This window comes from Schistocerca nitens, chromosome 4, assembly GCF_023898315.1.
Source record: "Schistocerca nitens isolate TAMUIC-IGC-003100 chromosome 4, iqSchNite1.1, whole genome shotgun sequence".
NCBI lineage: Eukaryota > Metazoa > Arthropoda > Insecta > Orthoptera > Acrididae > Schistocerca > Schistocerca nitens.
In genome coordinates, this window is record NC_064617.1 from 63,226,642 (window position 1) to 63,245,113 (window position 18,472).

The following is an 18,472-nucleotide window of genomic DNA, read 5'->3' on the forward strand; positions in this document are numbered from 1 at the left end:
TTAATAGTTTCACTTTGCTTACGTATGCAAGGTGTTCAAAAAAATTGTCGCATACTTTGAATGGTGGTCGTACTCATCGAATTAAGAAAAATAAATCTATTGAACATGGGAATGGAAACGCATACATTCCGAGATATACACGTGTTTTCAGGAAGGGCTGCACGACGCTTGGTTGCGGACTTCCTCCTCTGCTGATACGAAACATCCCAACATCATTTTAGTCGTTGCATTGGTGCTTCGTCAAATGTATAAGGAGTGTATTGTGATGTCTTACTCTAGTACTTTATCTACCGTTAAGCGGTCTGCAGTCAGTTTTGTGGTTAGAGTCCTGTGGCGGGTTACACTAGTTTTCCGTCGCGTTTTTGTTCCTTATTGTACAGTACTGTAAGCCATGGGTACGTATCATTTTGTTTTACATCTTTCAAGAGCAGATTCACTTACGTGTTTACTGTTTTCTTGCTGTTTGAAAGTACAACTGGTGTAGTACGTTTACAGTTTATTCTTCCACCACTTTTTAGCAATAGAAGCCTACTACTTCACAAGTGAAATGGCGGATATATACTCTGCTATGGTTTAGCAAGTGGACGTAATCCGCGAGCCCGTACCCTCTGCTGAAAAATATTCGCAGCGCAGAGTGCCATCTGATAGATTGTTCGGCAGACTTTCCCAGTGTCTGAGGGACACAGGTACCCTTGCGACTCGGAAGTGACAGTCAAAGGCCCCGTACAGTTCGCACACATGCCATGGAGGAGTGTACGTTCGGTGGAAGAAACTTCTGGGACCAGCGTGAGACGATTAGCAGCAGCAGAAGGCGTTTCCTATTCTCTTTTCTTGGGTGTACTTAATGAACAATTGCTGTACCCATATCATCTACAGCGCGTTCAGGCCCTAAAGCCACAGGATCATCATGGCAAACGGCGTTTCCGTCCACGGCTGTTTCAGAAGTGTGCTGCAAGTCCACTGTCCACATCCAAGATTTTATTTACCGATGAGGCAAAGGTAACAAGAGATGGCGTGAATTTTCATAAACCGCTTGTATAGGCAGATGTAAATCCCCAAGCAATTCAGGAAAGAGGGCAGCACCACCGATTCTCAGTCAACATATGGGCTGGTGTGCTTGGCGATAGATTCACAGAATCATATGTGCTACCACGAAGGTTAAGAGAGGCACACTATCTGGATTTTCTTATTAAAGTGTTGCTTACCTTGCTGGAGGCTGTACCATTGGAGCAAGGAATACAAATGTGGTTCATGCATGATGGCGCACCAGCACACTTTCGTCACATGATGCGCGAACGTCTAACGCAGACATTCAGGACAGCTGGATTGGTCGGAGGGGTGGTGGGGGTGGGCGGAGGCGGAGGGGAATACACTTAGGCCTGCTTGTTTCCCAGACCTCAATCCCCTAGAATTTTGGTTAAGTGGATACTTGAAGCAATTGGTCTGCGTCACACCAATCACCGATGTGCGGACACTACAGGTTTGTATCTTCAATTCGTAAAACCGGGTGTACTTCAAAGGACAGAGGAGTGCATACTCATGGATGGACACCACGTCGAACACCTCCTATTCCTGTGCACACGTTTATCGCAGAAACTATGTATTTTCAGACGCGTGTTTAATGGACTTATCTCAGAAAATACAGTGTGGTCCATTGATCGTGATCGGGCCAAATATCTCACGAAATAAGCGTCAAACGAAAAAAGTACAAAGAACGAAACTTGTCTAAAAAAATGGTTCAAATGGCTCTGAGCACTATGGGACTTAACTTCTAAGGACATCAGTCCCCTACAACTTAGAACTACCTAAGCCTAACTAACCTACGGACATCACACACATCCATGCCCGAGGCAGGATTCGAACCTTCTACCGTAGCGGTCGCGCGGTTCCAGACTGTTGCGCCTAGAACCGCTCCTCCACCCCGGCCGGCAAACTTGTCTAGCTTGAAGGGGGAAACCAGGTGGCGCTATGGTTGGACCGCTAGATGGCGCTGCCATAGGACAAACGGATCAACTGCGTTTTTTCTTTAAATAGGAACCCCATTTTTAATTGCATATTCGTAGAGTACGTAAAGAAATATGAATGTTTCATTCATCCACTTTTTTCGCTTTATGAGAGATGGCGTTGTAATAGTCACAAACATATGGATCACAATTTTAGACGAACAGTTGGTAACAGGTAGGTTTTTTGAATTAAAATACTGCTGTTACAGCGTGATTACCTGTAAATACCACATTAATGCAATAAATGCTCAAAATGATGTCCGACAACCTCAATGCATTTGCCAATACATTCCTCTCAATAGTGAGTAGTTCGCCTTCCGTAATGTTCGCACATCCATTGAGAAATGCGCTGACGTATGTTGTCAGGCGTTGTCGGTGGATCACGACAGCAAATATCCTTCAACTTTCCCCACAGAAAGAAATCCGGGGACGTCAGATCCAGTGAACATGCGGGTCATGGTATGGTGCTTCGACAATCAATCCACCTGTCATGTAATATGCTACTCAGTACTGCTTCAACCGCACGCGAGTTATCTGCCGGACACCCACTGTGTTGGAAGTACCTCGCCGATCTCTCTTGCAGTGAAACATCTTGTAGTACCATCGGTAGAACATTACGTAGGAAATCAGTATACATTGCACCATTCAGATTGCCATCGATAAAATGGAGGCCAATGGCCTATTATCCTTCCTCCCATAATGCCGCACCATACATTTACCCGCCAAGGTCGCTGATGTTCCACTTGTCTCAGCCATCGTGGATTTTCCGTTGCCCAATAGTGCATATTATGCCGGTTTACGTTACCGCTATTGGTGAATGACGCTCCGTCGCTAAATAGAAAACGTGCATTAAATCTCTCATCGTCCCGCAATTTCTCTTGTACCCAGTGGCAGAACTGTAAACGACGTTCAAAGTAGTCGCCATGCTATTCCTGGTGCGTAGAAATATGGTACGGGTACAATCGATGTTGATGTAGCGTTATCAACACCGACGTTTTTGAGATTCCCGATTCTCGCGTAGTTTGTCTGCTCCTGATGTGCGGATTAGCCGCGACAGCAGCTAAAACACCTACTTCGGCATCATCATTTGTTGCAGGAAGTGGTTGACGTTACACAGGTGGCTGAACACTTCCTGTTTCCTTAAATAACGTAACTATCCGGCGAACGGTCCGGATACTTGGATGATGTCGTCCAGCATAACGAGCAGCATACATAGCACACGCCCGTTGGACATTTTGACCACAATACCCATGCATCAACAAGATATCGACCTTGCAAATGGTAAACGGTCCATTTTAATACGGGTAATGTATCACGTAGCAAATACCGTCCGCACTGGCGGAATGTTACGTGATACCACGTACTTATACGTTTGTGACTATTACAGCGCCATCTATCACAAAGCGAAAAAATTTGTCCAAGCAAAACATTTATATTTCTTTACGTACTACACGAATATGTTATAAAAAATGGAGGTTCCTATTTAAAAAAAACCAAGTTTATATCCGTTTCACCTATGGCAGCGCCATCTAGCGGGCCAACCATAGCGCCATCTGGTTTCCCCCTTCAAGCTATACAAGTTTCGATCTTTGTAGTTTTTTCGTTTGATGCTTATTTCGCGAGATATTTTGGCCGGTAACTATCAATGGACTAGCCGGTATACAATTCTTTTCCCATGTTTACCGGATTTATTTTTCTGGTTTCGACGACTACTACCGCCTCTCAAAACATTCTACACCTTTCCTGAACAACCATTGTACACTGTTTAGTTGCATTAAAGTGACAAACCGTCGAAAGCCTCAGTAACCACCACTTGCAGCCCTTACCACTGTGCAACATCCAGGAAGAGAGTCAGTGAGTTTCTGGAAGGTATCGACCGGGATATGGAGTCACGCCGACTCCAACGCCTCGGCCAGGTGCGCTAGGTTTCTTGGTTCACGATCCATGGATGGAACAGCTCGGCCGAAGTGGTCCTGCAGTTTCACGATTGTGTTTAAAGCCGGAGAGTTTGGTGACCAGGGAAATATGGCAAACTATGTTATAGCGGAATGCTTCTTGTGAAATTTGCAGTCGTCATTTCTGAAAGTGAAGTGTCTACCGTCTGGTTTAGTACGTTCAAGGCTGTATCGTAATCTGGGTGAGGGCTGAACGACTGAACACTGTAATTTTTGTGAGGCAAGGAATACACGGTCCGACTGCACGCCAGTGTGGGTATTCAGCAAGTCATCCTCTCTTACTTCTGGAATCCATCTTATATCATTAATACAAAATTAATTGAATGGTATATCCCGTCCTGCTTTTAAACCAGTGAAAGGTTATTTTTGGTGCATTGCGCAGACCAGCGAACAAGAAGACAGCAGAGTGTCATCACCAAACCGAGCGAGGTGGCGCAGTGGTTAGCACACTGGACTCGCATTCGGGAGGACGACGGTTCAATCCCGTCTCCGGCCATCCTGATTTAGGTTTTCCGTGATTTCCCTAAATCGCTTCAGGCAAATGCCGGGATGGTTCCTTTGAAAGGGCACGGCCGATTTCCTTCCCCATCCTTCTCTCATCCGAGCTTGCGCTCCGTCTCTAATGACCTCGTTGTCGACGGGACGTTAAACACCAATCTCCTCCTCCTCCTGTCATCACCAAAGATCCTACAGCAGCCGTCTCAGGTATGAAGTTGGAGCATGCACGTCTCTGTAAACACACTATCTACTGTCATCTGAACATTAATTGGTGCGGCGTGTCAGTGTGGGCTCCCATCGATAAATATTATTAATGTCTATTATATATTGTCACAACAGTTTTCGATTTGCCGTTCACCAGCTCTCCTTTTGTAAGAGCCCAAATTAAAATTACAGTTATGCTATTAAGGCTATTGCAGTGGCAGCATTTTACGCAATTTTCTCATAGCAAGGAGTGCTGATATAGTGATCTTGCTGAGAACACTACTTCGCGGTGAGAGAAAAGCCATAATTTAACTAGCGATGTCTTCAAGACACTGGGGATAAAGATGGAACAATTTTTGCCTGTTGATACTGTGAACGCACATTACTAGAGCTAGTGCTCGTGAAGCAATAGAGGCACTGATTATGAATGAACAATGACTTGAAGTCGAAACTGTTTAGAGTTGGGTAATTTCAAACTGGTTCATCACTCATTGAAAACATTAATTATTAATGTTTCCTACTAAGGCGATTTTGGATGCTAACTGATTTAAGTTGCTAACAGTAATAAGCCAACACCCATCAACTTAACTAGCTTGGTAAACGACGTTTTCGTATAACAAAAATGCACTGTCTACCTACATATCCATATTCAGTAGCAACCAGTTGCCCACACATATTTATTGTTACAACAGCACTTACTACATAATATTTGTGGATATTTTATCTTTCATATGTTTCACTTATGTGTACTTATCCTGTATATGTTGTAAGAACTAGTGCTGTACAGGAAGAAGAGAACGCCGTATAAGCAACAAGACTGGAGCTTCAGTCACCAACTAACAGCATTACAGTACAAGCAGGCGCATCGGAAGAAGCAAATCCTTTGGCGGATGTGAGTGCTAATCCTGTGCTCAGTCACCTTTATATAATAAAACACAAGAAAAACTAGACAAGCTAGAAGGACCTACTGCCGGTGTAGAATAAAAACGATAAGGTCACAAGTAGATGAAAAGATGAAGGGCATAAAGGAACATAATGGGAAGATAATTGAGGAGAGGAATGCGAGCATGACTGGACAGGTAGGGCAGAGGTTACCAATCGGATGCAAGCTAAGATTGCTAAACAAGTGAAAGCTATAGAGGGCGCCGTGCGTGAGGTTTCTGTGAAATATGGAAAGACTAAAGACATACTAAAAGCCGTACAGGAACGGGCTAGTGCAATGGCACATAAAGTATCTCAGATAGATCACCAACTGTGAGAAGGGTCGAGAAATGTTGGTGTGTATGGCGTGTCAAGCAAGTGCTGCGAACGAGAGGTAGAGAAGGCCAAATACAACAACTTAGAGTTTAAAAAGTGGATTAATACAACTACAAGAATTTATAGATGGGCTGAGGAAGAGTATACCAGCTCATCGGAATGAGAATGAGAAAATACATGCCGTATGTAGCATAATGAAATTTAATGCTTTGTGCTCGACTTATAGCGCCAGGAATCAATGTCAAAGCATGGAATAATTTCTTTGGAAGGTTACAGAAAGATTTTGGTCATCAGGAGACCAGGATATAGCGGACGTAATGTATACTCGTAGTACGGAAAACATACTCCAAAAACTGCACAACACAAATCAGTCTGGAGCCGACAAATGTTAGTATATATATACACGATTTTTGTAACAACAGTAATAAATTCTGAAACAAAGAGATTAGTTTGTTCCCGTGCATATGCATTCACAGCACCACACTAAGTAGTCCTTTTTCAGCTAGAATAATATATCAGTGTAATAACGTTCACGTATGAAACGCTGCTAATTCTATGTCCATCGACTAACCAATTATGAATACGGAAATAATGACATTTTTCAAAATATTTCTACTGCAGTAAATCTGTATCAACTGCAGAAATATATTTTGGATTTACTAAAGTGCAACCTAACATTGAAACGATATGATAAAAACAGGAATGGTGAAATATGTTATTGAATAAGAAAACAATAGTAAGGATTTTTAAATAATAATAATTGAAATGCGTGCAGGTACGATAAAAATAAAATCAGAAAATTTCTCACATGGGATTTAAAAATTAAAGGAAGTATGTGAATAACCGGAAGTATCTTAATGTAACTATTGAATTACTTCCAGAATAAGTTTTTGTCTATGCTGTTAACCACAAAATTCCACATGCCACTTAAATGACGACAAGCGACTCATTTATTTCAAAATTAATGACATAATGAAAAAAATTAGGTTTTTACTACTACTAGATTTATTATTAGTCAATAGACATGCCTTACCTATTATTATATTGATACTGTATTAAGAAAATTCTACGTTTTTCAGTATATAGGACACGAAAAATATAATAACCTAAATTCGACTAAACCTCAAATATAGAATGTGATAACCTCCTACCTGCAAATACGCATAATCACTGAGGTAGGCACTAAGTTTTTCATGTATAAGAAATCCACATCATTACATATACAACCTATTACAAAAATCTCCCTAGCTTGAGTTTTAAATACAAATTCTATTCTGAGAGCGACTGCCGCTCTTTCAAATAACTGTTTAGAGTTGTAAAACAAAATGGATCAGGAACAGCCCGATAAGCATACACGTTGCGGTATGCATCTTCTCAGAATGCGATGCATTGTGTCATCCTTTTCTGTTAACGTGTCCTCCAGATGTTTCTGGCAGAACCGTGTGCTAATGACACAATTCTCATAAGCGTCACGCTAATTTAACTGCAGAATGTTAAATGAAACTTCATTTATTATTAACGTTCACATTGTCTAATACTTTTATATTTGCTTCTGATTTCATTTGTATCATCCACCATTACTCTCCAAGAGTGAAGAAATTTAACATAACAGCTATTTTTAACAAAAGCCTCAAAGGTGTTAACGGCATTTCAAGCGTTTGGAGTGACGTTTTTAACGACTCTACCAGGCTGGACTCTAGCGATCTTTTTGAAGTTGCAATGCGCATGGAAGCGCTTCAGTTATAATTAATATAAACGTAAATTATAACCAATTGATGAACACCAGAGCAAAATATGGCATAGTAACAGAGTAAAGTGCATCTGTCTCAAGACGTTGCGTCTAATTACACTGTGCCGATCCTGTGAACTAAATGCATTTGTTGCCTTTCGAAGAGTAGCAAGTTACCTGACGAAAAACATCGGCCCAATTTGAAAACTTTTCCAGTCCAATTCGAACTATCTGTGTACCGTAGGAAGTATATAATCCCTACCGGTATGACAGTTTGTTGACAAGTGTTGAACGTTGCAGACCATGTGTGAATTGTTCTGCGTTACAGATTTTCGTTACGTTTTGTGAGATTGAACAACAAAACAAAGCAATTGCGAACGCAGGAAAAATAAGTCCAATTGACGATATAAAAAACTTCCAATTAGCCCACAATCTGTCAGATACTTTCAGACAGTTAATGTATTTTTGTGTTTGCATAAGTTCGCCACAGAAAATAACACGGGTAAATTCGATCAGTAAATTCGATAGGTGGGATACTACAAAAATTAGTTTTTCTTTCCAACAACAGAGTTTCGTAAAGAAACTGTACTACCTTGTAACATTCTAAAGATGGAAACTCTTGATTCGTTTTGATTCCTCTGTACTCATGTCTCATGACTGAAACACGCAACAACAAATGTAAATAAAAGAAATTTTAATAACCATGGCAAAAAGTGTGCAAATCAATTGTCATGTGTTCTGCTATCCGTTTGTCTTAACAATATCCGCTGCACAACAGAAAATCATTTAGAGTGCAGCATATTTCGATAAATGTACGAAGTGATATAGATAGGACACGCGTCATGATGAAAAATATGAGCATATGTTTATCAGAGGCAGAATATGTCAACACAAATGTACCTTAGAGCAACTTACAGGGACCAGCATTATTCTTATTTTACATTAATAAATTTACAACATTGGACATGGTATAAAATGCTGAGATTTATGAAACGTCACACTCACTAAGAAAACGCCTGACCAATGAAGGAGTAAGAAAATGAAAACTAGGAACATATGCAAATGTAGAAAAGATGTAGACAAAAACAGCCAGGAAAACAAGGAGCGTTAACAACACGAGCATTTGTACATCGTTCATCACCGAAATGCAAGCTGGATAAAAATGTCTTATCGCCAATCAGCATGTTATTAAGAAAAATATTATTTAGAATCATGTTGCTGTGTTGCTATTTTCAACATTGTCAAAATATATCGCCTAATTTTGAAAAACATGAGATCCAAAGCAATATTTAAAGTTTCAGTGTTGACAAAATATATGGCATAACTTTGAAAAATATGAGACCCGAAGAAGACGGCAATGTACTGTTGAAACGGGTCACCAGTTTAAAATAAATATTTAAATGCGATGTTGACTCTGAAGCATTTCTTCAAATGTTACAATTTGTACGTCGCCCCTTGATCAGAATATCTGTGTTATATTGTAAATGTATCATAACCTGATAAATTCACAACTATTCTAATTTGTTAGTCTTCGGTTAGCAAATCTAATGACATTTCCCAGTCTATAGCAAGACCAGGCGGTAGCCGTAGCTCTGAAAGCGACAAACCTTGAGAGAGGAAGTGACGTAGCGTGACCAGACGACTGCTGTGGTGGCTCAGACCTCCCCTCGCACTGCTCGGAACTTAACTGAGGCTCTCGTGGCCATATCTTTGGCGGCCACTTCACGGCAGGCTCTTATCTCCTTGCGTCAATGAGCTATGCAATCTGGAACCCACTGACGACAAATTGTTCAACGGAAGCGACTGGATTTTCCAAAGCAGCCCACTAGATTTTGGACCTTTGACGTTCCCTCTGCATTCATGATGAAGTCACATCACTGAGACTCCCTCCATTTCTCTTTAAATGTGGAAAATACTGACTTGACTTGCTTTATTCAGCAGGAAAACTGAATGCATTTTTTCAATCGCGGTAATAATTTATTACTTATTTCCAGTCACACCGCATCAGGTTATTGACAAACTCAGAACTGAAAGAGTACTGAGGAAAGAACACCTCTTATCATCAAAAAAGACTTTTCTCATCACCTCTGAAGGAATTTTTCCTGTTATTGAGTGGAATACAACCGGAACAATATAGTTTTCAAATAGAGTGTACCTCCACTTTTGACTTTGCAAACGACAGTGGGCACCCTATTAAGATGAAAAGACAAAAATAAATCAGCTGCGCTTAGTGTAAGCGAAGACAACGACAGCTAGAAGAAACAGACAGAATGGAAGAAATTGCATGGAGTGATTATCGCAAACCAAATAAGGCTTGAAATGTCTGTGGCACTGAGAGTCTGAAATTGAGTACATTATCACATTTGACTAACAAAAAATAATCAAGTACACTACTGAGACAGAAAAATGAGACTCTATGGAATAAATAAATAAACTGCATTTTGGGCACTTGAAAACAAAGGCTGCATGAATAATAAAACAAATATACTTTAGAGTGAAAATTGGCATGAGAGCCTTCCTCAAATTAAGTAGTGTTTCCAAGGCTACGATTACGGTGTGCTTGCAAAAGAGAGTTGTGTGTATTAAGGTTTTGATTTGCATTTGTGAGATATTAAACATAGGAATTATAAAAAGAAGAGGGTAGCTGAGCATCTAATGAAGGGATTCATGTTGTAAATTATTGAGAAGGCCAAGTAAACACCGACATTTGTTACGAAGCAGTGGAAATGGAATTGGGTAGGACATAAAGCCAGGTAAACTGCGCAACTTCATTGTGAGATTACGAGATAACAGAAAAGACGTAGATGAGCTACAGAAAGTTGAGTAGATTACAACACGTGCACAGCTAAATCAGTTGAGAATCGCGTAACACTGTAATGGATGAAAAAGTAGAGAGAATGATTAAGTCTGTTATTGAAATTGTTGATGATACACACTTACGAGTAATGAAAGACTGTAACCACGTTTCAATTGCATATTCATACTGGTTTCTCATGAAGTCTTGTATCTCAGTCTCACTTAACTACTTTTTTTCACAACTCCAATTTTACGAGAATTTTTTTGCAGTAGATATGTAATATAGAATTTATACAAACTGTTTTTAGAGTTTTTAAAGCTAGGTTGCCCATAAGCTATAAGGCTATTTGTGCCATAATATTGTCGTCGTCGTCTTGCGTACAGGTACTAGCCATATGCCTGTTCCGGCTTCACAAATATTAGAACCATCATTTCCTTGACCGACGTAAGTCACCCCTTCGTTTTGTGCCAGACTTCAATATTTTGTTCCGTAGCCTTTCATCTTCCACAAGTTGTTTCCACCTCTATCTGCATGTGTTTATTTCCTCATTAATAACAAGTACAAACTCCTTTCGAACATCTTCATACTTTATTAAATCTCTTTGTGTAGCACTTTACTCTCCTTAAAAATTTCATTTCTGCTGCTTGTATTTCACTGGTTTCTTTCTTTTGCTCCTTGCAGCAGAAATGGTCTCACCATAACTTTATTAAATTTGATCTTTGTACCTTTTTCCAGTGTTTGTTGTTAAGTGTTCTGTTTTTATTCTTCATATTTCTTGAAATTTGTTGATATTTCCAACTACACCATCATCATAATCATAACTCATGTCGCACCACAAATTTTTGAAACGTGACGTCTGTTCAATTACTTTTTTGTTAATCACTATTTTGGTTTTGCCGGTGAACTACTAACTGGTGTTTGTTTTTACTTCTGTGTATTATTTATTTATCATCTGTGAGCAGGAAAGCACTTAGTTTAATGTATTTACCTAATTTAACTCCTTAATGACTACTTCATCTGAACTTTTTAATGACGTTATCAGAGTAAATATTAAAAAGAATGGATGAAAGGAGGCGGCCCTACCTCGTACTTTATCATTTGTCCTTTTGTTTTCCGTATTTATTGCTATTTTTGTTTCACGTCATAATCATTTGTTTGCCCTTATCAAGTGTGATGGATAGCATCTGTCATTCATAACTGCCCATAATTTATTTAGATCAACATCATCAACGACGTTTTTAAATTATATGAAAATAATGTGGGTTTCAAGTATAAATTCCCTTTTGTTCTGTGAGTCGTTTTATTATAATGATACGAACGACCTTTTTTAAATCCATTCTGACCTTCTTAGACAACTGCCTCAGCTAAAAATGTTATTCCAATTTTCAAGATTTTTAAGTGCAGCGTATATGTCATGTCCAACTACTCTTAGTTCTTACATTCGATGCTATTGCTCTCTTTGAACAAGGAGAGGACTTCAGCCTAGTTACACGAGCTTGGGAACCTCCATCTCTGCCAACACGTACAGAGAAGAAGTAATAATCTATTCCTGCTGATGTCCTATTTTCATTCTCTTGCGTATTTTTATTTTTCTTCATTACTAAAAATATTACATTGTATCTATGTCCGTCAAACAGTTATGTATGTCTTATAATAGTCAACTGACATATCGATTGTCTTCCTCATTTACGATCTCACTAACAAGAAAGAGATTCTTTCTGGCACTTCCGTATGATGAGAAAGTGACAAAATACCGTACCACGTTGGCGTTACTAAGATAGCCGACGCAAATGTGCATAGCCTATGAATGATTGACAGGACACTGTCTGTTGATATGCTCTATAGCAATGTCATCTGCAACAGAGAACTGTACTGAAAGGGATTTTCCACAGGTTTAAATTTTGATGTATTGTTAGTAAAAATGTTGATATGTTTCTGTTGTGTCTAGTTCATACAGTCTAGACACAATGAGGTAGCTAGGTGCACGCTAAACTAACGCAGACGGGCTTGAAGTTCTGGAACATGAGACTTATTAATGCACTAAAGAAAAGTACGTAGTTTTATAATACTTAACTTTATTCTCTTGTTGGAATACATCTCTCTTGAATATTAGTACGCTATAAGCACTGATACAAATGGCGCCTTGCTAGGTAGTAGCTATGGACTAGGCTGAAGGCTATTCTATCTGTCTCTCGGCAAATGAGAGGAAGACTTGGTAGGTCTAGTCGCAAGCAATGTCGTCCGTACAACTGGGGCGAGGTCTATTCCGTGTCTTGTGACCTGGCATGTGGTGGCGCTAGGTTTGCGATTACACAGTGGCGACACGCGGGTCCGACATGTACTACAGGACCGCGGCCGATTTAAGTTACCACCTAGCAAGTGTGGTGTCTAGCGGTGACACCACATTCCTCCCCCGCAAATCGGCGAACGCTCGTGAGATAAGGCTTCCGCCCGCCGTGGGGAGGACCCCATGTTGACGTATGCGATGAGGTGGGGAGCCTAACAACAGGCGAGGCCGTGCCACCCGCACCCGGCCATTCGGTCCGAGGGGAGCTAGGAAACGCCTGCAAACCTAGTCCAGGGTGCACGTCAACATGAGGTGTATGCGCACGTAATGAGACAAGAGGGGCCGAAGGGTCGACCTCCATGTGGTCGGAGCACCCGACGGGCGAAGACGACATCTGGTCCGGAGCGGGCAAGAGGTCCATGGCGGAGGACGGCTGGTCACGGGAAGCGAGCGGCGGCGCGTGACCCAGGGAGGCGCCAGGCGGTTGCAGCGACGCGTCCACTGCGGGCGGCGCCGGCGGCGGCTGCGGCGGCTGCTGCGGCGGCGGCGCGACGCCATGGGGCAAAATGGAAGGCAGCGTCGGTAACACCTGGGGATGAGGCGAGCCAGTAGATGGGTCCCCAGGGCGCTGACCTGACGGCTCCGTCGCTGAAAGCAGACGGGGAGCGGCAGAACCCAGGCGACGACAGAGGCGCAGCTGATTGAGATGCCGACGCACCTCACCAGAGGCCCCCAAAACCAAATACATCGCGCGGCCGAGGCAGCGAAGAATGCGCCCTGCGAGCCAACGCCGTGAACCGCGATAGTTGCGATAATAGACAACGTCGCCAGGAGCAAAAGCAGGAGTCTGCCGCTGCACAGGAACCTGATGCGGCGGATGCAGCAAAGACATCAGGGTGCGATGAGGACGACCATGGAGCAATTCAGCCGGCGAGCGACCATCGCGGGGCTGAGAGCGATACGAAGACAATAAGAGCAACAAAGCGTCCTCCCGAGAATGCGACTCTTTCAATTTCAACATCTGTGACTTGAAAGTCCGGACCAATCGTTCAGCGGCACCGTTTGACTGAGGCGAAAACGGCGCGGATGTCAGATGTTGAATACCATTGGCGTTGCAGAATGACTGAAATTCTGCGGACATGAATTGTGGGCCATTGTCGGAAACAATAGTCTGCGGAAGACCCTCAATGCAAAAGATAGCAGACAAGGCTTGGATTGTGGCAGAAGACGTCGTGGAAGACATCCGGACAACAAAAGGAAAATTACTGAAAGCATCGACCACAACCAACCATCGAGCATTCCAGAATGGACCAGCAAAATCGATGTGCAAGCGTTGCCAAGGGGAAGTGGCTTTCGGCCATGCAAAGAATTTCCGCGGCGGTGCGGATTGTTGTTCGGCACACGCCACGCAAGAGGAGCACATATTTGTAATCGCAGCATCGATGCCGAACCAAGTACAGTGCTGACGAGCAAGTTGTTTCGTACGCACTATACCCCAATGTCCTTGGTGAAGAAGCTTTAAGACAGAGGACTGTAACGAACGTGGGACTACGACTCGGGATGTATCATTATCGGAACGCAACAACAAAACACCACGTCGTACAAAAAGTCTCTCCTTGTGAGCAAAAAAACGGCGAACCAAAGGATCCTCGATCCGTGACTTTGACAAGGGCCATTGCGTAGCAACAAAACGCAAAACAGTAGCAAGGGCAGGGTCAGCAGCTGTGGCTGTAGCTACACGACGAAAAGCAATCGGAAACGATTCGACCACGTCATCGGTTGCCGAATCAATGAACATGCAAGCAAGTTCGGAAGAATCGAATGCTTTATCCTCAGCAACAGGCAAACGGGACAACGCATCAGCGTTTCCGTGCTTAGCAGTGGACCGATACAAGATATCGTAGCGGTACTGCGAGAGAAAAAGTGACCAGCGAATGAATTTCTGCGCTGTACGTGGAGGTACAGGCTTGGTCGGATGAAAAAGCGATGTCAACGGTTTGTGGTCTGTGATGATGGTAAAGTGACGACCATACAAGAAGTCATGGAACTTGGTAACACCAAACACGAGAGCTAAAGCTTCTTTCTCGATCTGTGAATAATTTCTTTGCGCAGATGAGAGCAATTTGGACGCAAAGGCAATAGGGCGATCATGCGAGCCATCCTTGTGCGCAAGCACAGCACCGATCCCGAAATCCGATGCATCTACCATCAACAAAAGGGGTTTCTGGGGATCGAATGGCGTAAGGCAAGTATTTGAAAGTAACGCCGATTTCAACTGGCGAAAGGCGCGTTCGCATTCCGTCGTCCAGACGAACGGAACACCTTTACGGCGTAAGCGATGAAGCGGAGCTGAAATGGAAGAAGCATTGCGCACAAACTTTGCATAATAATGAATTTTACCCAGCACACTCTGTAGCTGTTTCAAATTCTGCGGAGCGGGTAATTCCTGTATGGCACGGAGGTGCTCCGGACTTGGATGTATACCTTAGGCATTTATGACATGCCCCAGGTAGGGTAAGTCCCGAGCAAAAAACACACATTTGTCCTTCCTCAAGCGAAGACCATTTTGACGCAAGACCTGAAATAATGTTCGGAGATTTTGCAAATGTTCGGCTTCTGTCTTTCCGGAGATCACAATATCGTCCAGATAGTTCGCAGCAGTAGGGACCGATGCACACACAGTTTGTAAATATTGCTGAAACAAAGCAGGGGCGGATGCACACCCGAATGGCAGTCTTTTGAAGCGATACAAGCCAAGATGCGTGTTTACCACTAAGACGCGCTGGGAGTCTTCGTCCACAGGTATTTGCAAGTACGCATCTGCGAGGTCCAATTTTGAAAAATATTTTGCCGGGCACAGTTTGTCAAAAAGATCTTCCGGGCGGGGCAAAGGAAAAGTAGCAGTCACAAGTTGTGGATTCACAGTTGCCTTGAAGTCCACACAAAGTCTCAATTTACCGGAAGGTTTTGGCAAAATTACTAAGGGTGAGGCCCAGAGAGAAGCCTGCACACGTTCAATTACACCTTGAGATTCTAAATCGGCTAATGTTCTTGCGACCTCATCACGCAATGCGTGCGGAACATTGCGCGCTCTGAAAAATTTTGGTTGCGCGTTTTCTTTCAGTTCCAAATGCGCTTCATAGTTCTTAGCGCAACCAAGGCCCGGTGCAAAAATGTCTGCAAATTCTTCACAAAGACTAGAAACACTGGCGGAAGGCACAGTCTGATTCACTGATAGGACCTGATTTACTATAGACAAATTAAACAATTGAAATAAATCTAAACCAAACAAGTTCACTGCAGTAGAAGAACGAAGAACGTAAAATGACACAAGTTTTGTTTGTCCCTTGTATGTTGCAAGAAGGCTGCACTGTCCCAACACAGGTATATGCTGTCCGGAGTAACTAGTTAACTTAACATTCGCGGCACGCAATGGCGGGGCGCCCAGTTGTTTGTACGTGTCGTAATTGAGCAATGAAACTGCAGCTCCGGTATCGAGCTGGAATGGGATCACTTTTCCTTCAAAGTCTAAGTCCACAAAAAGTTTATTGTCCTGTTGACGACAAGAGCGACTGTCACGTGCAATTTGAACTGATACAGGTACAGAAGCACTTGCGACTTTACGGGATTTCCGGCGATGTCGACGCACACTTTTTGTGGGACGAACACAGTCACTGTTAGCTAAAGTGTCACTGGACGGGTGGGAATGAACTACATGAATGTCCATGGGCGAAGGTCCACGAGCCTGATTGTCCTGGGGTTGATTCCAGCGCGAAGCAAAGGGCCTGGAATTATTGTGATTGTCTGATCTAAGCTTTTTCTGGCAAACACTTTGAACATGTCCTTTCTTTCGACAGTAAAAGCAAATAGCTTGGCGTGACGGGCAGTTTTCACGCGAATGTCTAGTTGCACACCGCGGGCATGATTTCACTGCAGTTGCTTGCTTACGCGGCGCACGTGTTTGCAAGGTAGGCTGCCGCCGCTGCGATGGGCGCGAGGGCCGCTTAGCGTCCCGTGCAGCGGGCCCGGCGGGCCGGTGAATGTGACACACTGCTGGCGAAGTTTCAAATGAGTCCTGAGCAAAGTCAAGTGTGTCTTGCCTATCCAATATGTCTATCACTTGTTGAAGGGAGGGATTAACTAGTTTCAAAATCTGTTCCCTTATGCGAACATCAGAAACGTTCTGTGCTATTGCATCACGCACCATAGTGTCTGAATAAGGAAGTCCACAGTCACATTCAAATGCACACTCCCTAGTAAGTCCTTGCAAAGTTGCAACACACTCCCTATTAGTCTGACCGGCCGTACGTTTTGTACGAAAGAACGTATACCGTTTTGCAACTACATTTACTGTTTCTTTGAAATAGGCATCTAAAGCAGACAAAATTTCTTCGTAGGACAGAGTTGCTACGTCGCGTCGGGGAAACAATTTCACTATCACACGGTAGGTAGACACACCGACACAAGAAAGCAAAAACGGCTGCCGCTCTTTACCTTGAATTCTGTAGGCTGCTAGATGGAAGGCAAATTGTCGGGACCACTCAGTCCAGGTTTCGCACTTGGCCTCAAAGGGCCTAAATGGCGGTGCGACAGCGTTGTGGGGCTGCGGTAGCGATGAAGCGGCGGCTGCCGCATCGGTTTGCAGCGCACGTTGACCCTGGACGAGCTGTCCAAGGGCTTCCAATAACGCCTGCGTCTGCTGATTCTGCAAGCGAAAAAATTCGGACAGTACATCTGGAGATTCTGGCGAAGCCATGACACAAACGAATTAATACAAACTCTTTTACTCGTCGCCAAATAATGTTGTGTCTAGTTCATACAGTCTAGACACAATGAGGTAGCTAGGTGCACGCTAAACTAACGCAGACGGGCTTGAAGTTCTGGAACATGAGACTTATTAATGCACTAAAGAAAAGTACGTAGTTTTATAATACTTAACTTTATTCTCTTGTTGGAATACATCTCTCTTGAATATTAGTACGCTATAAGCACTGATACAAATGGCGCCTTGCTAGGTAGTAGCTATGGACTAAGCTGAAGGCTATTCTATCTGTCTCTCGGCAAATGAGAGGAAGACTTGGTAGGTCTAGTCGCAAGCAATGTCGTCCGTACAACTGGGGCGAGGTCTATTCCGTGTCTTGTGACCTGCCATGTGGTGGCGCTAGGTTTGCGATTACACAGTGGCGACACGCGGGTCCGACATGTACTACAGGACCGCGGCCGATTTAAGTTACCACCTAGCAAGTGTGGTGTCTAGCGGTGACACCACAGTTTTATACTGATGTCAGCCGTATTTTAGGGGTACAGTGAATGACAAAAGGAATATCTTAATTCTCGTTGGCATCGGTGTCATTATATGTCGAACGCCAACACCGAGAGGACAAGAGTTAGAAAAGAAAAGTAGCGGTTCCTGTGATAGAGAAACCACATTGGCATTCGGCAGTGATTATTCGGCAAATAGCTGGTCGGTACATTATGTTGGTCCTACCCAGTACGAAACCAGTGTTTTAACCATTGGCCCTTTGTGCTTAGTTAGGTTACTTTCTGTTCTCAGATGTCTCAATGTACAGGATTCTTTCCCGAGTTCTTCACCAAACAATTTAATGGATAACAATTAATATCATTATTGTTATTACTGTAGCAACAATATGATAATATATCTGCTATAAACTATTTTGACCTTTCAAAGCTACTTTCATTAATAATTGAAAATTACAGACAAATGTCACCTTTCAGAGACAA

The 18,472-nt window shown here is 42.9% G+C and overlaps 1 protein-coding gene across 1 annotated transcript in view; it reads right to left on the bottom strand.

The window, feature by feature from the left end:
- LOC126252120 (arylsulfatase I-like) overlaps positions 1-18,472 on the bottom strand; it is a 240,442-nt gene that overhangs the window by 124,553 nt on the left and 97,417 nt on the right. The window contains exon 7 of the mRNA XM_049952985.1: positions 9,254-9,366. Within this exon, the coding sequence (XP_049808942.1) occupies positions 9,254-9,366 (113 nt within the window). The remainder of the gene's footprint in view (positions 1-9,253; positions 9,367-18,472) is intronic.